General features: G+C 38.0%; 1 protein-coding gene across 1 annotated transcript in view; it reads left to right on the top strand.

Annotated features, from left to right (window-relative positions):
* Nucleotides 1–263: 263 nt before the first annotated feature.
* Nucleotides 264–25,303, top strand: part of LOC112053263 (uncharacterized) — a 40,065-nt gene continuing 15,025 nt past the window's right edge. The window contains exons 1-5 of the mRNA XM_052889008.1: nucleotides 264–429; nucleotides 8,767–9,073; nucleotides 18,895–19,097; nucleotides 22,026–22,153; nucleotides 23,279–23,529. Of these exons, the coding sequence (XP_052744968.1) occupies nucleotides 8,829–9,073; nucleotides 18,895–19,097; nucleotides 22,026–22,153; nucleotides 23,279–23,529 (827 nt within the window). The 5' untranslated portion in view covers nucleotides 264–429; nucleotides 8,767–8,828. The remainder of the gene's footprint in view (nucleotides 430–8,766; nucleotides 9,074–18,894; nucleotides 19,098–22,025; nucleotides 22,154–23,278; nucleotides 23,530–25,303) is intronic.

Consider the following 25,303-nt stretch of genomic DNA (forward strand, 5'->3'; position numbering starts at 1 on the left):
AAAATTCTCTGGTATACAGGTTTCCTCACGATGTTTTCCTTCGCTGTCCAGTACGATGTCGTCTAGAAACCGAAAGCTGTGTGGATTTCATCCTCGTCCTAACAAGTTAGTACGCTTCTATCTTATATTGCATCATCATTTACCATCAGGTGAGATTGTAGTCAAGGGCTAACTTGTAGAGAATAAAAAAACCTGTAAACAAATAAATAGTTCGCTACAACATACCACCGTCCGGAAGCTTTCACACAACTCAAGCGAAGCTCCTCGCGTCACTCCGTACTGCCGCGGCGCGCCGATCGCACGACTGTACACCGGTGTATAGTCTAAGAGCTGCCGGACGTTCCGCGCGTGTGCTACTTGTGTCTGACAACTGTGTGTGTGCTCCTGGACTATTAGTTAATACGGATTGTTGTTACTTTGCAACCTAATGTAAGTAATATTACTAATGATATATTCATTCTAGTTTGACCATCTACAATTTTTTACCGACTTTAGAAGGTTTTTTAATTTATGTGATAATTTAATTTGTCATCGAACATGTGAGACAGAAAAATTCAGACTAAAAAGACGAAAGTAGGTAATATCATGCAAAATCATCTACTGATGATGATTTTAGTAATATTTAAGTAAACATCGTTTGTTATCAACCCATATTCGGCTGCTGAGCTCGAGTCTCATCTCAGAATGAGAGGGGTTAGGCCAATAGTCCACCACACTGGTCCAATGCGGATTGGCAGACTTCACACACGCAGATAATTAAGAAAATTCTCTGGTATGCAGGTTTTTTCACGATGTTTTCCTTCACCGTTTGAGACACGTGATATTTAATTCCTTAAAATGCACACAACTGAAAAGTGGGACTGAATTCGAAACCCTTTGGAATCGGAGGTCATATCCACTGGGCTATCACGGCATAAAAGTAAACATATTCATTATAAATTATTTATTAGGTACCTATTAGCAGATGCCTGCATTCAATCTCTCGGGATTAGGTTTACGCAGCGCCTTCCATGAAAACTAGGCGGCTCGACTATATTCGACCATTTCTTTCAATTAGTACGACACTTTCATAAATTATATACCTAAACCTTGGTGAAAACCGCATGAATATCCGTTTAGTAGTTTCAAGTTTATCGCGACCAGCTAGTTAATCAAAGACGTTTCTGAATCACGGAAAAGAACTGTCAGAAAATCGTAAAACTTTATGATTTAAACGGCTTGAGTTAATGCGTCACTGTGTTGGCACCGCCTTCAAAATGATCAGAAAGTAGCACGTACGATGTTGTTTTTCACTTTTGAGTTTATTTGCTGATTTTGAAGTCGGTTAAATTTTTCCATGATTTTTTTACCGCTTGTGAATGGGGGCTAAGGATCGATAAATAGTGAAGGATTACAATTAGCGTTTAATTACAATTACGAGTATATAAATAACCCACTCTTATCATCAACAATCAACAACATCCAGGGAAAACAGAATATTGGGTCGTTTGTTAAAAATTAATAAGTAATGAGGATTTTCTGAATAATCAGTCTTTTTTTCTACAAGTTACCCCTTGACTACAATCTCACCTAATGGTAAGTTAAGATGGAAGCGGGCTAACTTGTTAGGAGTAGGGTAAAATCCACACTTCTTTAGGTGTCTACACGCCATCGTACCGGAACGCTAAATCGCTTGGCGGTACGTCTTTGTCGGTAGGGTGGTCACTAGCCACGGCCGAAGCCTCCCACCTTCCAAACACCAGTCTATTTTAAGGTTGATGATTATGAAGTCGGTTAAAGGATTGTCGTAAATTCAGTTTTTCACAAATCCCGTGGGAACCATGGATTTTCGGGGATAAAAGTATCAGTATGTCGTTCAACAGCCTCCTCTATTTTCCAGTTAGAATCTTATTCAGCCGTTTCAGAGATTGGACATACAAACAGATAGACAGACAGACAAACATTTTTATTAAGCTCGTTTGTGTTGTGGTATCGTATAAAGAAAAACAGTTATTTTTAAATCACAGATAGACACTACAATCTATACTAATATTATAAAGCTAAAGAGTTTGTTTGTTTGTTTGAACGCGCTAAACTCAGGAGCTACTGTTCCGATTTGAAAAATTCTTTCAGTGTTAGATAGCCCATTTATCGAGCAAGGCTATATATTATCCCCATATTCCTACTGGAACGGGAACCACGCGAGTGAAATCACGCAGCGTCAGCTAGTTTAATTTATATGTGTATTGAAATAGGAGAAAATTTGCATGGTGATCCGCGGAAAAATTTGTAAAACTTCGAAAGAAAGTCGTAAGAAACACTCGGCCCCTGTGGATGTAGAAAGTTACCCGCGACCGGTTGATTGAATACCCCATAAGGCGTCAGCACTGGCCCCATGCAGACAGGTTGCTTTTTATGGTTTTATTATGGGAATCGGTGAAAGTGAGTGAATTAAATCATATTATTACCATTGAAATGCTTAATCTTGATATTTCACTTTTGTGACCTCTTGTATTTGTAGGTCGATGAGTCTAATAAGTCTAGTTTTAGCTGGGTATCTGTAACTGTCTTCAGTTCAGTGGTTAGATGGTATGGATCACGCGATCCTGGGTTCGAATCCTGGTTATCTTCCAAGATATATCAGGAAAAGTCCTATCCCGTAGTCAGGGTCCATACAGCGAACGGAGCATTCGCTCCAGGCACCAAATCCTAGAGAGCGCCTAAATGATAAAGAAAAATAAAAGATTTTTTTTTTAATAGAGATGATGACAGTTTTTTAAATTGTATATAAATTAAGAGTATACTAATAGCAAAGCAATTTTGTAAAAGTAACAGGGTATCTGCGATCATTACTTTCGGAGCTACAGGGATTTAAAGGGTCAGATTTGCGGCGCTGCCGCGGATCCCTGAAAAACGCTCCATACAAAATGGCACGATTTAGTGACGTCGTTGGCTCGCTGATCGTTAGGTTTGTATGGGCGTTCAAACAAAATTACTAATATCTTTGTTATTTGTGCGTTTATGTTTATAGTTCATTTATTGAAGAATGTCACGTTTAATGTAAGGAAGCTAAAACTGTATGAATTTGTATCTAATTACGATAAAAAAAAATTGATAGATTTTGAAATTTTATAATCTTATTTATTTTGCAAATATCCAGACAATCTTTGCTTTTGATGTATAAATCAGTTAACATTGACCTATTTACCCGAATGTATCATAAAAATCACTATATTCAAACCTAGTTATCATCCCCATTGTCTATATCCATGCCATCCGGTGTCCAGGAGTATGATATTAGAAGTTATCGGTATTATATTACTTCTAAAATCCACGGTCTACGGTACTGCGCCTGATTTTCAATTGGTCACCCCAGAGTATGGCCGAGATCTTCGCGTTCCATCCTTCCTTTACACTCATAATTTGGTATAGGTATCTACATATTATTAGGAGCAATCAGGAGAGGCGCCATAATTGGATCTCGCTCCATTTTAAAATTTACTTCGGGCCGGCGCTACCCGTAGTTGAAAAGTTGGTGATGTTACACCTCCGTGCTTCGGAGAGTACTTTAAGTCGATTACGGTCGTCATTAACATCTGACAGTATTCCCAGTAACCAGCATTGGAGCAGCGCAGTGGGTATTAGCACTATATCCCAACTCCTATAAGAAGGGAGCTATGCACTTGTTCTTGGCATCTAAAATAGGGTGATAAATAAACAAACGTATTAAAAGTACCTTATAAAGTAAAACTGAATTATCAACAGAAAGTATAAAAAAAGTAAATATTTCGAATTGAAATTGTTGCGAGTACCAACATAAATCACATAATTAGTAACCAAAATTTTGGAAGATGGCTAGGAAGAAAAACGCTCCACCATTTTAGTTCGCTAGCCATTATTACGTTTGAGCAGTATTGTCATTAATAAATATTTTGTTCCTGTAACCAAAAACATTTAATAGTATGTATTTTGATGGAGACATATTTCGAACCTTACCATCTTAAAGTTTATTTATTTTTTGCTTAGCAAAACCAGACTTACTTACTGAATAATGCAAAGGGTGAAGGAAGGAAATCTGTTAATGACTGGTACTTACAAGGCTTTTCCAAATGATAAACATATGAATAGACTAGAGAGCAGAGAAACTCAAAACGTGGAATTATTAAACAGGTTGGTATTGTCGATCTACATCATAGATATAATCTACACATATGTACTAATATTAAAAAACTGAAGAGATTGTTTCTTTGCTTGAACGTGCTAATCTCAGAAACTACATCTTATTATTCGGGTGTAGTTTAAGTAAATCAATTAATCCCCCCCCCCCTAAACCCCTAAATAAATCTTGTACAGTTATGATCAGTAGATATTTCGTTGAAGCAACTATAAAGTAACTGTTCGTACTTGAACTAATAACTGTTGTTATTTATGGCCTGTAAGAACCAGATCTTCGTAATTTTATAAAGCTGCAATTTTATAAAGCTCCTTTCGTAGGTAACTTCGGTATGCTGCTACGGAGTTTGGATTGTGGTGGCTTTAGACTGTGATGGCTTTGGACTGTGGTGGCTTTAGACTGTGATGGCTTGGGACTGTGGTGGCTTGGGACTGTAGTGGCTTGGGATTGTGGTGGTTCGGGCCTATAGTGGCTTGGGACTGTGGTGGCTTGGGACTGTAGAGGCTTGGGACTGTGGTGGCTTTGGAGTGTGATAGCTTTGGTCTGTGGTGGATTTGGACTGTGGTAGCTCGGGACTGTAGAGGCTTAGGACTGCGGTGGCTCGGGATTGTAGAGGCTTGGGACTGTGGTGGCTTTAGACTGTGATAGCTTTGGTCTGTGGTGGATTTGGACTGTGGTGGCTTTGGACTGTGGTGGCTTGGGACTGTGGTGGCTTTGGACTGTGGTGGCTTGGGATTGTGATGGCTTTGGTCTGTGGTGTATTTGGATTGTGGTGGCTCGAGACTGTGGTGGAAAAATTTCAACAAGCGTCTTGTCCGGACTCTAATCTTTCCAATATTCACGTATGCAGCTGAGGCATGGACTATCAAATCAGCTGATCGGCATCGCATTGACGCCTTCAAGATGTGGTGCTGGCGAAGAATGCTCCGTATTCCATGGACAGCGCATAGGTCCAATGCATCGGTGTTGAAACAACTCAACATCTCGAAAAGACTTTCCACCACCTGTCTTCAGAGGATCCTTTCCTGATTTTTTAGTTAAAAATACAAAATTTTCATATAATTAATTAATCTGTCAGTATCACGTTCCATTTTTTGTTAAATAATTAAAAACTACACTTGGCTTTAATATTAACATTCAACTTAAATTTAATCAAATTTACTAGTTCTAATGATTTTAAGAGTTTTTTTCTAAATAATAAAAAATTGCAATAAAATAATGCACTGTTTAATTGACTTTATTTGACGTTCTCCTTGTACGGAACCCTCGGTATGCGACTCGGACTCGCACTTGTCACTTTTTTATTACAACTAACCTCATTATAAGCACACAAAATCTCCTAACTGTTATATCGCGTTATAGTCACTTGACTTACAGGTAATAAGAGGGTACTTGTAATAGTTTTGTAACTGTTCGAGAGGTCATCATAGTTGGTGTAGATCTTAGGTTTTGCATGTGGTATTTCTTTCTTTTTAGAGCCGTGATAGCCCAGTGGATATGTCCTCTGCCTCCGGAGGGCGAAGGTTCGAATCCGGACCGGGGCATAACTTTTCAGTTATGTGCATTTTAAACGTGTCTCAAAAATAATATAGCGAGGAAAAGGAAATAAGAAAACTGAGAATTTTCTGAATTCTCTACGTGTGTGAAGTCTGTCAATGCGCAATGGGCCAGCTTATGTAGACTATTGGCCTAACTATTCTGATCCTAAGAGAAGACTCTTTCTCAGCAATGAGCCGAGTATGGGTTGATAATGATGATTTCTTTCTTTCAAAAAATTCTTAGTAAAAATTCTCAGTTTTACATATTTGGTGGTGGTGGTACATATTTGCTGCTAGCTTATTTAATTCATTTGAATCTATACTAATGTTTGTTTGTTTGTTTGAATGCGCTAATCTCAGGAACTACTGCTTCGATTTGAAAAAATCTTTCAGTGACAGCCCATTTATCGAGGAAGGCTATAGGCTATATATTATCCCCGTATTCCTACAGATATGGGAACCACGCGAGTGAAACCGCGCGTCATCAGCTAGTTTATTCATATTTTTACTTAAGACTAGCGGACCCGGTCAAGCTTCGCTTTGACTTATGTGCACTTCTTCCCTATCCCTACACTACCCCTACCCTACTCTTACCCTACCCCTACCCTGAATGCGCGACTCTCAACTGAAAGCAGCGCTGTATTATGCTTGTATGTATTGCACGGAATATGCTGAGCTCTACATACTTTGTTTTAAGGGTTACAGACAGACATGCTGTCATTATGGTAGTGTAGGTACTGTCTGTAACTCTTTATTTATTTATACGTTCAACCACATTGAAGCAGCCTAGTGAGTTTAAGCCCAATAAATTTCCAGTAAGAAAAGAGGCCTCGCCATGTAATGGGCTGTTTAAAATAGGCTTATAATGATTATGATAAACTAGCAGACGCCCGCGACTTCGTCCGCGTGATATTTAGTTTTTCAAAAATCCCTAGGTAACCATGGATATTTCCGGGATGAAAAGTAGCTTATGTGAAATTTCAGCCAAATCGGTTACTGCGTTAAATAGTAACAAACATCCAAACAAACATCCATACAAACTTTTGCCTTTATAATATTAGTAGGATAGTGATGAGGCGTGATAATATCAAATTAAAAAAAAAACAATGTTTGCGTAGAGAGTATGAAATAGCTATATCTAGTTGATCTATTCTATCTCGTCTAGTGCTCATAAGAAAGTGTTTCAATTTCATTTGTATTCTATATCGTAGTTAAAAACGGAGACAATGGGGACTCAAATATGGGAAATCGATAGGGTTTTTGTGAACCGTGAACAAAAACGCAGAATAATGCTTACAATCTCTCATTTAACTTCAATAAACATAACACTGCCATAACATGACAATGGTTGTCACAAATATAATAATGCCTTTACTATCCAAATGGGCATTATACTTTTGTAGATAAAGATAATTTTTTGTATTTATTTTATCTGTTTTCTGTTATACATATATATTAAGTTTTTAGAGATTTTTTTAAAATTTAAGGTTATTATATTAAAAAAAAATGCATTAATATATTAATTGCTGTCGCTTTCTTCGTTACCATTGATCGGAACCCCTTCTCGGGTAAAGGCCTCCTCCAGCTTTGTCCAGACCTCTCTGTCTTTAGCTTTCTTTATCCAATCATTTCCTGCTATTGTTCGTATATCATCTATCCACCTTTTTTTGGGGCGCCCTCTTCTCCTTTTTCCAGTTGAGGTTGTTCTGTCCTAATTAATGGTCGTGGCGTGATGCCCAAATAACAAAAAAACGCGGACAGACAAAATATTTTTATCTTCAGTATCGATTATATATATAATGAACAAAAATTTTCAAAATATCTTCAATGTACAGAATGTACAAAATTCGTATTATAAGTATAGATAATTCTCAAATTGCGAATGTAGTATAGAACTCGACCAGTTTTATTATAAGTATAGACTAGCTGACGCCGTGCGGTTTTACCCGCATGTTTAGCGTTCCCGTAGGAATACCGGAATAATATATATCCTATAGCGTTCCTCGATAAATCGGCTATCTAACACTGAAAGAATTTTTCAAATCAGACCAGTAGTTCCTGAGAGAAGCGCGTTCAATCAAACAAACAAACAAACTTCAGCTTTATAATATTAGTTTAGATATGAACTTTAAAAACATAACCCCTCATTCGATACTCGGGTAAAAATAATCATGAACAAAGAGACAACCCTACAAAGTGGATGACAAAAAGCTCTCGCGATATTTCCCATAGCATCTGTTTGTTATGGTGTTCCGTTAGCTCGCAGCTCCCAGGCCACACATAATGGTAACGGCGTCTCATTTGCTCACTCATCGCTTTTTTGGCATACACAGTCATTTATACTAATATTATGAAGCGGAACAGTTTGTTTGTTTACTTAAACTTAGCATAGTTCGAATAGTTCTTTACGTGTTAGATAGTCCATGTATCGAGTAAGACTGTTCAATAGGATCGGAGCGTCAATGGAAAATTTGAATGGAAAATCATTTTCATACATTTTTATGAAAATCGTACGTAGGTACATATAAAAATATAGATAGAAAGCTTTCCTCACATTCAAAAAATAAAAGTAAAAAAAAAATTAACACTAAAAAGCGATAAACATTGTGCCTACTTATTCTTACAATTTCGGCTCACTGCTGAGCACGAATCAATATGGGTTGATAATGATGTAAATCACATTATAATTTGTATTGATTGATTATAATAAATGAGGTCACAGGGGTTAACTTTGAGTCTAATAGGGGGTTATAGCGTAACTAAGTGTTTTATTAAAATAAGATTTGCCAACAGCAATGTTTTAATATCTTCGATATAGTGTCGCGTCTATTTGGCTCCAGGATCTTTAGCCAAATTTTCAACAGATGTGTTTAACTGTACCGCACTTTACCACTAGAAACTCCGCGCTACGAAACAAGTCTCGTAGACGCGGCGCTAATGTCTTCATGGCGCTCACTGTCATTTGGTAAGGCGCTGTCAATTTTAGTTCAGATTTTAGCCGCGGGACTTCTTTTGTGGCGTAGACTCTATTATTTATCTACATTTTTATTTATACCGTCATTTTCTCTTCCACAGATTACATACAATCACCCGAACATCAAGTATAATGGGCTAGAAATATCAAATTACCCGCCAAAATGAACGAAAGTAGAGAAAGGATTCGACGGGAGAGGGAAAGGGAGAAGAACACGTATACCTCTCCCCGTCTGGCGTTGCGTCGCGTGCTGCTATTGGCCGAGGGCAGACAGTTCAGGGAGGCGGCGGCCATTTTGTCCAGGCTCGGACCTGGCGTGCTGCACAGCGTTGCTTCCGAACTGCCGATTGATTTGCTGATAGAAGCGTTGCCGCATTCCGCTCATCTTATTGAAACACTTTTAAACAGGTAAGGATACTATAAAATCACCATCATCGTTTTTAGCTCTATAAAGAAAATGGGATATGTCATCGATCGTAGATCGTTAGATGGGCCTCAAAGCATCGCGAAATTGTCATCACTCGTAACACATTTCTCTTTATTCATGCTGTGGCTTTGTGTGGATTAAAATAATAAAAAAAACAGTAAATATTTTTTTAAGTCCACGTCCACTCACAGCATGCGCTTGTTACGTACTAAGATGTGCGTGCACGTCTTTAGGGAATGACATAAAATTGTGCGTTTTTAAGTATGAAGGGTGAATTAATTTTTATAATCGTACTAGCGGACGCCCGCGACTTCGTACGCGTGAAACTCGATGGAAACTTTCAACTAAATTGAAATTGCGAATGGATGGTTTAAGAATGCCACTGCCTTAAATCACTTTGAATGGCAGCTTTTAAAAAATGTCAAGCAAGAAAACATTTCAAAATTCTTCAAACCATTGTCTAAGACTGAATATAATAGTTAATCATTGACTTCAATTAATTGTTTTTTCTTTATATTTTTTGTCACCCAAAAACGTATCCCATAGAATCCCATATACCATATACCATTCCGTATTCACGGTTTCTGTATTCGCGACACATTTAGAGAACGTATCCCCCGCGAATAATGAGCTTTTTTTTTATGAGATGAGTAGTAGTGCGAAAACTTCCAACAAAAAATCAAATCTTACCTATTAGTTTAGATAATAATATCTAAACTAATAAATATAAATATATTAATCGATTATTCTTTAATTTACGATAGTATCGATGCGTAGATTGATTGTTTGTTCAATATTTGTAGATCTAAGTCGCATGTCTGATTCTCACGCGCCGCATTCTTCGTAGAATGTTAATACATCGGCTCGCTGGTACTTGTACTTGTAGTACCGCTTCAATGAGCATTTCTAATACGATAATGAGGAGAATAGCGTTATGTGCTGGAAAGCCGCGGTGTAGCAATCTTACAGTACGGCTGTTAAATTAATGCTTTGGAGTTTTTTTTTATAAATATTTCATGACATATATTGTTGGTTTATTTCGATCAATTAATCAATTTATTTATTTGCATACATGAGAATACAGATGTTAGGTTATGCAATTAGTAAATGAATGTTGTAGTAATATTTGACGTAATATGGAATTCCCTATTTCAAGTAAAAAAACCATTGTTTACAACAAAGTAAAACTTACAAAAAAAACACAGGGAACATTCACTTTCATGTCAACTCTTCGTGGAATCTGAATTCCAAATTTGTAAAAAAAGTCACTTAAACAAACAAAGTTAACGTTTTAAAAATACTTTTAAATTACGCCTACTTGAAATAAATAAATTTAATATTTGAATAGTTAGAAACATGTTCGACTTTGTGCTATTAATTACATATCAACCTGAGGTACAACCTATAAAGACTCATATGTTCATTTTGTATCTCCACGGACAATCTATTAGAATACATTTTTAACTGAAATACAGCAATACTTCTTGGCTTCATAAGTATCGCGGTACTTGGTATTATTCGTATATTACTGAGGTTACGAGTAAAATATAAATAAAAGTTATTTGAAAATAAGCAATTCACGTTGTTCTATCGTTTCATCATCATCATTATCAGCCGATGGACGTCCACTGCTGGACATAGGCCTCTTGTATGGACTTACAAAAACAATGGTCTCGAGCCGCCAGCATCTAACGGCTCCCTGCAAACTGCTTGATATCCTCAGTCCACCTAGTGGGGGGTCAACCAACACTGCGCTTTCCGGTGCGGGGTCGCCATTTCAGCACCCCAATATATCGTTTACTAGTTATAAAATACCCCAATACAGAAAATAGTGTGATCAAGTTAGAATGATATTCTTTCAGAATTTCACTCTGTGTCATCGGTGCGGTATTCCGCGCACGCAAGTGCGTTAACCAACTGTACGATAGTTAAACATTGTTATCTTCAATGAGAATGCATAACGGATATATTGGGAAAAAAGTATCGCACGATCATTAGTATTTGCGGAGAAAATCGAGTTTAAATCGATGATCACAAGTCAATGACTTTGTTTAATGTAGTGGAAACGCGATTGGCCGCGCTCAGCCAACAGAGGGCGTGTTTATCTGACGCTAAGTCACAGCTTGGCCTTTGGCTGTGGGCTTTTGGGCTTTGGGCTTTGGGCTTTGGAATTAGGATCATGAGGTCGTGTGTTCGGGTCCTAGGTTTGGTCAGAAATACTAAGCTTTTTTCTCATAAATAATTTCAGTAACAACCCTGAGTGGATAGTATGATTTACCCAAGCAGTGGCATCCACAAAGTTTTTATCTAGGGTAAGCATCATACATACAAGTTAACCTTTAGCTAACCCTAGGGATTTTTGGAAAACTATTCAATTTAGTTATATGGATATATTCAAGTTTGTATGGATGTTTGGATGTATGTTTGTTTGGATGTTTGTTACTCTTTAACGCTGCTACTACTGAAGCGATTTGGCTGAGATTTGGAATGGAAATAGATTTTACTCTGGATTAATACATAGGCTACTTTTTATCCCGAAAAAATCCATGGTCTCTCGAGATTTGCGAAAACTGATGATTTTGATGATATGAATGTTTGTTACTCTTTCACGCCTCGATTACTGAACCGAATTTGCTGAAATTTGGTATTAAGATATATTATAGCCTTAATTAACACATAGGCTACTTTGTATCCCGGAAAAATCCATGGTTCCCGAGGGATTTGTGAAAAACTACATTCAACGTGGACGAAATCGCCTGCGTCCGCTAGATTTATATAATTAGGTGGTGTATCTACCGTTTGCGTTTTATCCATTAATTACGGGACACCCTGTATATATTATCCCCGTATTCCTACGGTAACGGGAACCACGCAGGTAAAACTTCGGCGTCAGCTACTTCATCATAAATTAACTTTAAGGTAAACCTATATCTATATCATACATTAATTTCTTTGAATTGAGAAAGTCGATACAACCGGTCAGGAGGTACTTTCATCATTACCTATCACTGATATGTTACAGTTTAACAACCTACTTCAATCTCTATCTCTTTAAACATAGAGTTTAAATTACATTGTAAACATAATGACTTGTGAATGATACAGGTGTACAATTTTATGTAGTGCATTCACATTGGACTTTATTGCTTTGGTGTTAATGCGTTTTATTAATTGATTATTGGTTTTTGTGTGTAATCTGATTTATTGGCGTTCTCAAAGCAGGCTTCCTGGGTGAACTAACTCGGTCTATTAATTACATAGTATTTAATGCGAGATCTAAGATTCTGTCACTTTCTGTGTTCATTTGATTTTATTTTGATATTTAAGATAAATGCGGCATAAACAGACATTCAGATTTAACTGCGTAGTTCTAGTTATACAGTTTTATCTGATCGAAATTTCATCATCATCATCATAAAAGCCGATGGACGTCCACTGCAGGACATAGGCCTTTTGTATTTAGTTCCAAACATTGCGATCCTGAGAGTTGTGAACATTTTGACAGCAACAACATAGAAGCTTTTAAATAGTCTGTGTTCGTAAAATCAGACCGAAGTTCCCTCTGTCAAGTGCAAGTGTTAAACGTGCCAACTTCAGTTGTAACGCGTTACGTTACGGGCTCTACTAGTCAAAAAATATCATTAAATTAGGTAGGTCTGACTATCGCAGCGCGCATACTACTTTGATTAAAATCTACGAAAGACAGCATTAATCAGTCCGCTGTCAATTAGCCGAAAAAGAACACTTCAAATCGGCGAAATGTTAAAGATAGACATCAAAATGTTCATGTATGTAACACGGAACAATGTTACACAATATGTTACATGTCACATTACGTACAAAACCATGACATGCGAGATGCACGGGCCAAAGTTCACATTCAGAGTTATTGTAAAAACTGAACGTCATAGATCAGAAATGAGGAGATTCGCAGACGAACCAAAGTCACTGACATAGCTCAGCGTAAAGCTCAAGAATGGGCAGGCCAAATAATTCGAAGGACATTGGGATCCCAAGGTGCTGGAATGGCAATCCCACACCGGAAGTTACAGTGTTGATCGACCCCTCACTAGGTGGACCGAGGATATCAAGCGGGTTGCAGGGAGCCGCTGGATACTGGCGGCTCGAGACCGTTGTGCTTGAAGGTCCATGCCAGAGGCCTATGTCCAGCAGTGGATGTCCATCGGCTAATAATGATGAGTTCAAAAGGTTCCGTACTTTTTACCCACACATTAAGTTTATAGGTTATCAAAATCAAATATATTATGTTATAGGTAGAATAGGCTAATATATATTATTAGCCGACCCCTGCGTTTTTAGTAGTTCCAGTTCCCGTGAGAATACAGGGATAAAATCTATGACACTCGCAAATAACATGGCATTCTGGTGGTATAAAAATTTTCAAAATTGGTTCAGAAGATCCAGAGATTACCTTCTCCAACACAACAAACTTTACCTCTTTAAAATATTAGTATAAATATTCATAGGTAAATACTGTTATTGCTAAATGTAAAGGTATTTTTTTCGGGAACCAAATACCTCGGTAAGTGCTAGGTAGGTACTCTAAAGTATTTAGAAAAAAATTCAAAAAAAAAAATTCAAAATTCATTTATTTCAAGTAGGCTCAGTTTACAAGCACTTTTGACACGTCAGTTGACTATTTGTAAAGATTCTACCACCGGTTCGGAAGGCAGGTTCTGCTGAGAAGATACCGGCAAGAAACTCAACAGTTGCTCTTTTGAAAAAGTCATACAGTATTACAATTTACATTTGATAACAATTAAATTACAATTTCTTATAGTTTTATTTCCTGTGTGAAGGTGGAAGCTGATCCAATGGCCTCCAAGCACCTTTGTCGTTAAGGAACTCATCAATAGTGTAGTAACCTCGACTAAGTAAATGTTTTTTAACACATTGCTTAAAGTTGTGCATTGGCAAGTCCATCACAGTCTTGGGGATCTTGTTATAGAAGAGTACACCCAAACCCACAAAAGATTTTTTAACTCTTTGGAGACGATATGCAGAAATAACTAACTTATGCCCGTGTCTAGTAAGACGTGGGTTTAGATCTCCTTTTCGTTTGTACAAATTAATATTTTGTCTCACATAAACTATACTGTTATATATATACTGACAGGCTACTGTTAAAATGCCTATTTCTTTAAACTTTTGACGAAGGGACTCGCGTGATTTTAGTTGATATATTGCTCGAATTGCTCTTTTTTGAAGTACAAATATAGAATGTATATCAGCAGCCTTGCCCCACAACAAAATACCGTAAGACATTACGCTGTGAAAGTACGCAAAATAAACAAGTCTAGCTGTATCAACATCAGTAAACTGTCTTATTTTTCTCACTGCAAAAGCAGCTGAGCTGAGTTTACCTGACAGTTTTTCTATATGAGCACCCCACTGAAGTTTAGAATCCAAGGTCACTCCCAGGAAAACTGTGGAATTCTCTATTTCTAGTGTTTCACCATTGATCATTATAGACTTATCTAATTTTATAACATTTGGTAATGAAAACTCAATACATTTAGTTTTCTTTGCATTTAAAAGTAAGTTGTTAACAGTGAACCAATGCGACACATGCGATATGGCACGGTTTACATCGTCGGAATTATCTTTACTTCTGTCACTCTTAAAAATTAGGGATGTGTCGTCAGCAAACAGTACTATCTCACAGATGCCGCTAACATGGTGTGGTAAATCGTTTATGTACACTAGGAATAGAAAAGGACCCAGAATTGAACCCTGTGGGACGCCCATTGTGTTAGAAAAACCGCGAGACTTTGAATCATTTATGCATACCTTTTGTGTTCTATCACTAAGATAAGAGGCGATGAGATCGAGTGCAACACTTTTTATGCCATAGTGGCTTAACTTAAGTAAAAGAATGTTATGGTCAACACAATCGAATGCTTTGGACAAATCACAAAATACACCAATAGCATTCTTAGCATTTTCCCATGCATCATATATATGTTTTAAAAGTTTAGCACCTGCATCAGTTGTACTGCGACCTTTAGTAAAACCATACTGTTCAGGGTGAAATAAATTATTTAAATTAAAATGACTTAAAAGTTGATTTAAAATGATTTTTTCAAAAACCTTACTAAGTGTTGGCAGTATTGTAATTGGTCTATAATTATTAACATCAGTTTTGTCACCTGATTTAAAAAGTGGTAACAGTTTGCCATGTTTCATTAGGTTCGGAAAGATACCCAAATCCACGCATTCATTAAAAATAATAGCTAAGTGGGGAGCAATGACATCAATGATGTTAGATATTACTTTCACTGACATGCCCCACATGTCTCCAGTTCTTTTTAATTTTAACAGTTTAAAAGTTTTTTTAATGTCTGATACAGTTATATGATGAAATTCAAAAAGAACGTTGCACTCTTTAACATGGCCTCTTAATATCCTCTGGGCTTCCGTAGCAGAAGAGTCCAGTGAATCTGTTAACAAGATAGGAACATTCTGGAAAAAGTCTTCAAAGGCATTAACAACCTCGTTATCGGTGTTTATCTTTTTATCATTGACAATTAATTCAAAACTCATATCACGTGGTCTAATTTTGCCTGATTCTTTATTAATTATGTTCCAGGTTGTTTGTACCTTGTTTTCAGATTTTATTATTCTATCTTTGATGTGTAATGATTTTGCAAGAATACAAACACGTTTGAAAATTTTTGAATAGTTTTTTACATGTTCTAAATATGTTCGCGTTTGATTATACTGTTTCTCCTCGTACAACTCGTACAATCTGTCTCTACTTTTGTAAATGCCTACAGTAGCCCATTCGCTAAACTTTAATTTTTGAGTAACATTAATACGTTTAAAGTTAAAAATTTTACAAAACTCTTTGTCTATTGTCTTGAACAGCGTACCAAATAGCCTGTCTGGGTGACTATTTTCAAATGAAAGACTTGGAATTTTTGAAGAAATTATGCTTTTAAATCGCTCTAATTTGCCTTCAGTTATCGGCCTATACTTGAACCATTGGTTGCTATTGGATTTATTGTTTAAAATAGTTATTATTTGACCACTGTGATCAGAGCCTAATTTATTTATTATCATCTTTTTTTCAATCACACAATTGTAAAATATATTATCCAGACATGTCCCTGAAGTAGCCGTTATCCTAGTAGGTTCATTAAAAGCATGAGTCAAATCAAAACATTTGAATAAGTTCAGAAATCTAACAGACTTTGAGTTTTCTGTTAGAATATCAACATTAAAATCGCCACAAATCAGTATTTGTTTGGAAGATGCGCACAAACGTCTCATTACATCAAAACAGAAAAATCAAAACAGAAGCGAAATTTTTAGGAGACTTTCTATATTTTTCACTTTTCATTATTTTGCAATTCTGACCCCAAGTTGGTTGTTAATTATAAATATTTTATCATTTTCTTTGACATTGACAGTAATATATGCAAAATAGTCGTGTAGTGATAATTTTCACATTAACATACAGCTTTGTATAATTTAAAAATATAAGTTTTTAAAAGCAAAACGTATGTATCAGTGGACGCTCCGACCCGATACCAAACGAGTTTCTGATAAAGAATCCAGTTAGGGTTGTCACCTTATTTCTTTAATATAATTTAATAGAAAAAAGTTCGGTATTTTTCTTATTACCTGACTGCCAAAAGAGTCTGTTTTCAGAAATCACGGATTTAAGTCATATATTAAAATACCTAATGAAAAAACTAAGAAACGTACTACTAACGATTTTCGAAAGTTCCAGTCGATTTCTCCAGGATATGGCATCCTGGAGAAATCGACATCGATCGAATCAGATCCTGACATGAAAAAAAATGGGGACACCCTGAAAGTATTTTCCAAACAAAAGAATTATTTTCAAAATCGGTCCACAAATGACGGAAATATCGCTGGACAAACATAAAAAAACATACATACATCCGAACGTAGAACCTCCTTCTTTGGAACTCGGTTAAAAAGAAGATGTAGTGCCTTAAATCGATAAAGGCATGCTTAGATGGTTTGAGGAAAGATGAATGGAATTGGTAGGCCAAGATGACCATTCCTGGACCATATCTAGGACAATCCCAACAAAAGTCAGACAATAGTACCCTAAACATTTTTAATAATGACACAGTTTGGAACAGATTCAGTATAGTTCTTCTATTTTTGCTTAGATTATATACTATCTTCGAAAATAAGTGATGTTTTATGACCCAAAAAGTTACCAAGTACCTCTGTTATAGGCATTAAGTTACGTTACAATCCACGTGACATCGGATGGGACATTTGTTTCAAATATTTCTCTAGATTCAAAGATTTTACGATTAATCGCCACCTAAAAAGTTTTATTTAAAAGTAGAAATCGAGAGAGACAACCCTAAACACAGCAGACGGCCCGTCGGTGGATCACTTTCACTCAAAAAGAAAAAAAAACTAGCCCTTGCTTGTGACGAAATACTTGTTCATTGCTCATGTGTGTTTACTTAGTTATCACAGATTAGGTAATGGAGTTTCACTTGTCGCCTCTCATTCGGGTGTAGGTGCCTTCGAAAGTACGGAAATAGGAAGTTTTTCTATTCAAAACAAGTTACCCCTTGACCGCAATCTTATAATTTTATAAGTTTTCTATTCATAGTATTGTGTTTAAATTCATCTATTTTGCCTAAATAGGCTATTTTGTAATTAAATTCTTAGGTTTGAAATAGGGATGATGACAGTTTTTTAAATTGTATATAAATTTAAAGTATGCTAATAGTAAAGCAATTTTGTAAAAGGAACTTTCGGAGCTACAGGGCTCTATAGGGTCAGATTTGCGGCGCTGCCGCGGATCCCTGAAAAACGCCCCATACAAAATGGCACGAACTAATGACGTCGTAGGTAATGTAATGACCGTTAGATTCATGTGCGTTTATGTTTATAGTTCATAGATCAAAAAATATCACATTTAATGTAAGGAAGCTAAACCTGTATGAATTTTTATCTAATTACGATAAAAGATTTTTAATAGATTTTGAAATTTTTTAATCTCATTTATTTTGCAAATATCCAGACGATTTTTGCTTCTTATGTATAAATTAATTAACATTGGCCCTATTTACCCGAATGTATCATAAAAATCAATATATTCAAACCTAGTCATCATCCCCATTGAGAATGTTCATGTTATCTAATTTAATTAAAGGAGAATGGCGAGGTTGCGCGTATTTTGAGACTAGCACATAGAAGTAGCGTTCATAATGGAAAACCATTAATAGTTGTTAATCGTGATTAAACTAAGAAAAAAGCAAATGGTAACCAATCTTGAAAAGCAGGGAGAAAAGAGATATACCTTAAAATTAGAAAGTACCCTATCTATGCATACTAATAAATGTGAATTTTATACTGAAAAATACCACCGCTGACATACAACTGTGTGATTGTTTTGTAAATACGACAAGGCGTTTCGGTCTCAGGCAACAAGTAGAACAATTCTACTATGCTAAGTATAGAAGTAATCTTGATTCCCGTTCTGTAAAATCGCAATATTTTTTTTTACAAGCATCTTATAAAATAATAGTTTTAATCAATACAAATGTAAGAGTGTACGACACTTCTGAGTGTGACTCCCACTTTCGCCATCCTTTCAATTTAATGAAATTAAATTTTTCTTTTTTAAATTGTTATTTTACCAATTTTATATTATAGTAATTAAATATTTGCATTATGGTGTGACATTGTTATTTATTACATAACGACATATTTGCATGTCTAAAATGTAATGTTTCTTGCAGATAAATGATTCTATTTCTGATTCCTTTGCTTTCCTCAGGTTAATATCCCTGGAGATCACACCACGTCCGGAGGTGCAATGCGAAGCGGTGGCCTGGCGCCTGGTTGGCCTGCTGGGGGGAGAGCAAGGCTGCGGCCTGAGACCCAGGACCTCGCGCCTTGCCTCAGCACTCATGCATTACAATCCTGATGCGAGGGACGCTGTGGACAATAGGCGGAGGCAGCTGGACTCTGCTGTCCAAGGTACGGTTTAATATAAGCGGAAAAGGTTACAGGATACTTTTTATTGCTAAAATAAAATGAGAAGGGGGTGAAATAGGGGTTGAAAGTTTGTATGGAAAGTGCTTCATTTTTAGAGTTACAGTTTTAAAAATTTGTTTATAAATCATAAAAAAAATACGAAATACAACTCAAAAGTTTTTAAAATTTAACCCCTAAAGTGGTGAAATAGGGCTTGAAAGTTTACATTGATTTGCACGCGGACGAAGTCGCGGGCGACCGCTAGTTTCGAAATAACTCCATAGTTGGCGTTTTTTTATTTTTATCACAATTGTAATTAGCTTAGTTAAAATATTTGCAGCAACGTACCAAGGCGTTAGCCAACATTGAACCTTGGACTCCAGATTCTTGCTTCACTTTATGAGCAATTGTCCAAAATTTGAGCATCCAATGTTGAAATTGTCGTATCGTATAAGAATTGCAAGAAGCGTTTAAGGTTTTAACGTGACCAAAGAAGAATATAAAGTCGTTTAAATAATAATTTTCATGTCAGAATAATATTCTTTCGACGGCCTCCGTGGCGCAGTGGTATGCGCGGTGGATTTACAAAACGGAGGTCCTGGGTTCGATCCCCGGCTGGGCAGATTGAGATTTTCTTAGTTTGTTTAGGTCTGGCTGGTGGGAGGCTTCGGCCGTGGCTAGTTACCACCCTACCGGCAAAGACGTACCGCCAAGCGATTTAGCGTTTCGGTACGATGCCGTGTAGAAACCAAAAGGGGTGTGGATTTTCATCCTCCTCCTAACAAGTTAGTCCGCTTCCATCTTAGACTGCATCATCACTTACCATCAGGTGAGATTGTAGTCAAGGGCTAACTTGTAAAAGAATAAAAAAATAAAAAAAAATTGTACTTAATTTTTATGGTATTTTACGAGTCGACTACATGAAAAGACAATAACAGTTAAAGTTTTAAGATTGACCTCTGTGACGCAGTTAGTAGTGCTGTGGTTAGTTTTTTTTCTACAAGTTAGTCCTTGACTACAATCTCATCTGATGCCAAGTGATCTAAGATGGTGCAGGCTAACTTGTTAGGAGTAGGATGAATTTTTTTATTTTTTTTATTTACAAGTTAGCCCTTGACTACAATCTCATCTGATGCTAAGTGATGATGCAATCTAAGATGGAAGCGGGCTAACTTGTTAGGAGTAGGATGAAATCCACACTCCTTTCGGTTTCTACACGACATCGTACCGGAACGCTAACTCGATTTTATCGATCGAGATTTTAACGAAACTTGGTAAAACTATTCATCATATCTCAGGGCAGGTTATAGTATACTTTTCATCACGCTACGATCAATAGGAGCAGAGCAGTGAAGGGCAATCTTGGGAAAACGGGAGAAGTTACTCCATTTTTACAGCGATACTACTGTAAGGGCTGGATTAAAGAGGTCTAAGGGCGGACGAAGTCGCGGGCGTCCGCTAGTTTGTTGTAGGCATAATAATACTGATTTCCGTGGATAAACGAAGCCGCGGCAGTTTGCTAGTCAATACAGTGCGTTGGCTCTAAGCGTATCGCGAGACCGCAAACTCATTTCGAGCGTATACTGCCAAGGTTACTACTGTGAATCATTATAATATTACAGATTACTTGAATCCAAGCCGAAACGAATGAATAATGCCTAATTTCCTCAAACTGCGGATGGAAATAAAGAGTAACAGGGGAAATATTAATGGTGTTATTTCCTTGCGATTTTTATCTTTATTTTATGTTATTTGATTTTTTATATCTTTTACGAAGTACTTATAGAAAATTTTAGAGTACCTACCCTTGAATATAAACATAAAAAACCCAGCCCCTAATGCACCTACATTTTCGGGTTAACTACTAGCGGATGCCCGCGACTTCGGCCCTTAGACCTTTTTAATTTTCGAGATTTCGTGATAAATGACCTTTCGCATTTATATATGTACTAGCTGACGCCGCGCGGTTTTACCCGCGTGGTTCCCGTTCCCGTAAGAATACGTGGATAAAATATAGCCTTTAGCCTTCCTCGATAAATGGCCTATCTAACACTGAAAGAATTTTTCAAATCGAACAAGTAGTTCCTGAGATTAGCGCGTTCAAACAAACAAACTCTTCAGCTTTATAATATTAGTATAGATTCAGATTTTTACGATATACAGACCTGCACTTGGCTGATATCACGCCTATAAGGGATGATGATGATGATGAAGAGCTTGTAAAGTAAGCCTATTTGAAATAAATTAATTTTGACTTTTTGACTTTTTTGACTTTTGATGCAGCCTATGGTGCCTATACACCCTTGACTTGAAGAACGAAGAGCTCAAACGCTTCTTACGAGTTCAAGGGACGTCAACTACGTTAGGATGCAGATAAACTATTGCGATGTCAGGCAGTTCTAGACCTACACATAATCACGTTTCATGAAAAAATTGGACACTATTACAAAAGTAATGCGTGATTATGATTAGATCATACGTAAAATAGAACTATCTTCATTTTTTTTTTATTAATAATTTTGTTGATTTTAAATCATCATCATTATCATCATTAACAGCCGATGGACGTCCACTGCTGGACATAGGCCTCTTGCATGGACTTCCAAACAAAACGGTCTCGAGCCGCCAGCATCCAGCGGCTCCCTGCAACACGCTTGATATCCTCGGTCCACCTAGTGGGGGGTCGACCAACATTGCGCTTTCTGGTGCGGGATCGCCATTCCAGTACCTTGAGACCCCAACGTCCATCGGCTCTTCGAACTATGTGGCCTGTCCATTGCCACTTCAGCTTCGCGACTTGCTGAGCTATAGTGACTTTGGTTCCAGTATTATGCTACTGTTTTATAATCTATTACCTTGCTTGAGCTATATCAGTGACTTTGGTTCCATTATGCTACTGTTTCATAATCTATTACCTTGCTTCCAATCTAGGTCTCGGGACTCACGGCCTCACCGCCGATGCGACGGGCTCGCTCATCTCGCTGCACGTGGCCATGAAGAACGAGCTTCAGAGGCACGTGGAAGTCTACAAGCAGGCGCTGCATAAGCTGGAAGAGCTGGTGAGTTTCTTGATGCTCCAGGTCTCGGGACATACGGCCTAATATTAAACTGTGTGCTCTTTTGCTATTCCCAGTTGGATGATTGATATTATCTTACTTTATCAGCCGATAGACGTCCACAGCTGGACAAAGGCATCTCATAGGCATAGGCATCTTGCATGGATCTCCAAGCACAACGGTCTCGAGTCGCCAGCATCCAGCGGCTCCCTGCAACCCGCTTGATATCTTGATATCAATTCACCTAGTGGAGGGTCGACCAACACTGCGTTTTCCGGTCCTGGGTCACCATTCTAGCACCAGCAGATAGTCATTAAGTTTATATAAAGTAAGCCTACTTGAAAAAAAAAATTAAAGAGGGCCGGCCAGGCCTTCTGTAGATTGTTAGCAATTAGCTGATGATGATGTTAATTTTTATGGACAATAAGGCTTGTGCTGCAATGATCATCATTGTAGTGAGGGATATGAAGCTTAGCACGCTGCTCCGATGCGGGTGGGCAGGCTTGTATTTAGGGTGGTGATTTATTTCACTTTCTAACATGCTCTCCGAGGTTCGAAGTATAGGTGGTGTAACACCAAAAACTTCCCAACACTGGGCTGAGATTTGTTCTGACAATTTCTCAGAAAAAATAAAAGCTCAGTATTAGATCTCCTGACCTTAAATTCGTACCCAGGACCTAATTTGAAGCCACATGACCGATACACTGGGCTATAGCAAACTACAATCATGGCTCTTGGAAAAAGATGCAAAGATACGTAGAAAACGATTAAGATTTTGACGGCCTCCGTGGTGCAGTGATATGCGCGGTGGATTTCAAAACGGAGTTCCTGGGTTCGATCCCCGGCTGGGCCGATTGAGTTTTTCTTAATTGGTCCAGGTCAGGCTAGTTACCACCCTACCGACAAAGACCTAACGCCAAGTGATTTAGCGTTCCGGTACCATGTCGTGTAGAAACCGAAAAAGGGTGTGGATTTTCGTCCTCCTCCTAACAAGTTAGCCGGCTTCCATCTTAGACTTATCACTTACCATCAGGTTAGTTAGTCAAGGGCTAACTTGTAGAAAAAAAGATAATGACTGTTACACACTTTTTGTGATATCTATTGAAGCAATGGTTTTTGTGTCCCCAGTCATCAGTGACAGTGAGTCAAGACCCAGCGTCGTCATCCCACCAACGGCTGCTCGCTCTCTCCCATGCTGACGTGGAGCGTCGACTTATCGACAACAAGTCGCTCCTCACTATTGTCGATAAGCCCGCGTTGAGGCAGCTGCCGACCCTGGTCGCGTCCCTAGCAGCCAGGGTGGAGAGCGACAAGGCGGTGCTGGCGTGTGTCGGACAGATAAAGAGAAGTGACCCAACTTTGGATCTTAGTGATACTAGGTGAGTCGAGGCCCATATTTTACATGATTTTAATTAATTAAAGTTAGTGGGGCAAATCTTGAAAGCTTTTGACGACCTCCGTGGCGCAGTCATATGCGTGGTGGTGGTATACAAGACGGAGGTCCTGGGTTCGATCCCCGGCTGGGCCGATTGGGTTTTCCTTAATTGGTCCAGGTCTGGCTGGTGGGAGGCTTTAAGGCAAAGATATACCGCCAAGCGATTTAGCGTTCCGTTACGATTTCGTGCAGAAACTGAAAGGGATGTGGATTTCATCCTAACCCTAACAAGTTAGCCCGCTTCGATCTAAGATTGCATCATCATTTATCATCAGGTGAGATTGTAGCCAAGGGCTAACTTGTAAAGAAAAAAAAGCTTTATTAAAACGCAACCTATCTTTAGTCTATGCTTGGAAACTAAAGTTAAAACAGAACGTTTTCCATTTTGGTTTTCAAGCTTATATTAAGACAGACAGTAGCTAACTACTAGCTAAGGCTCATACTTAGCTAACTACTAGCTAAGACTCATACTTAGTTAACTACTAGCTAAGGCTCATATGCTAACTACTAGCAAAAGCTCATACTTAGCTAACTACTGCCTAAGGCTCATACTTAGCTAACTACTAGCAAAGGCTCATACTTAGCTAACTACTAGCTAAGTCTTATACTTAGCTAACTACTAGCTAAGGTTCATTTGTTTGATCCATCATCTATATATGTAGTAAAGAAGACCTAAGGTTCAAACAGCATAAAAACTGCTTCGTTTCCCCTTCCTCAGAGCGTGAGATAACATCTCTCACACAAGGTTTACATATTAACGGAAGTCCATATGTTATGAGTTTGCGCATTGCATAACATTGCGTTGGAGATTACTCCCAAGGTTGCTCTTTAATTTGGACGGGTTATCATTAATATCTCATTTACATATATGGAGAGAGAGGTTATGCAACTAATGATGGGTTTGGACATGAGAATTCGTGATGGGAAAGTAATTATTGTGGGAATTTTGTTAACGATACGAGTGTTAAAGATTAACGCATTGCTTTTTTTTGGTTTCCCCAAGCCCGCGACTTCGTCCGCGTAAAAATTGATGTAAACTTCTCTACCTCTACCTTACCCTGCTCGTAAACCTACCCAACCCTACCCTACCCTACCCCTACCTTACTCCTACCCTACCGCTAACGCTAACCCTACCCTCCCCCCACCTTACCCCTACCCTAACCCTACCCGTAACCTATACATACCCTATCCTACCTTACCCCTAATCTACCCCTACCCTAACCCTACCCTACCCGTACCCTACCCCTACCCTATCCCTATCCTACTCCTCCTCTACCCTATACGTTCCATATCCTTCCCCTACCTCTACCTTGCCCCTACCCTACACTACCCCTACCTTACCCGTACCCTACCCTACCCTACACTTTACCTAAATTACCCCTTCCCTACCCCTATCCTATCCCTACCCTCAGCAAAATTGGTCCAGCCTTTTGTGCGTGGTGCAATGACCAAAAGACTATAATTTCCTAAGCGACTTCTATGCTAATACTATAAAGAGGTAAAGTTTGTGAGGTTGTCGGGGGTAATCTCTGGATGTACTGGACCGATTTGGAAAATTCTTTTACCAATAGAAAGCTACATTATTTGCGAGTGTCATAGGCTATGTTTGGTCCTCATATTCACACGGGAACGCGAACCACGTAATTGAAACCGCGGGGCGTCATATAGCGGCATTTCTGCGACTTTCAGAAATTTTGTATTATCTCCGAAACTATATA

This window comes from Bicyclus anynana, chromosome 24 (genome assembly GCF_947172395.1).
Source record: "Bicyclus anynana chromosome 24, ilBicAnyn1.1, whole genome shotgun sequence".
In the NCBI taxonomy this organism is placed as follows: Eukaryota; Metazoa; Arthropoda; class Insecta; order Lepidoptera; family Nymphalidae; genus Bicyclus; species Bicyclus anynana.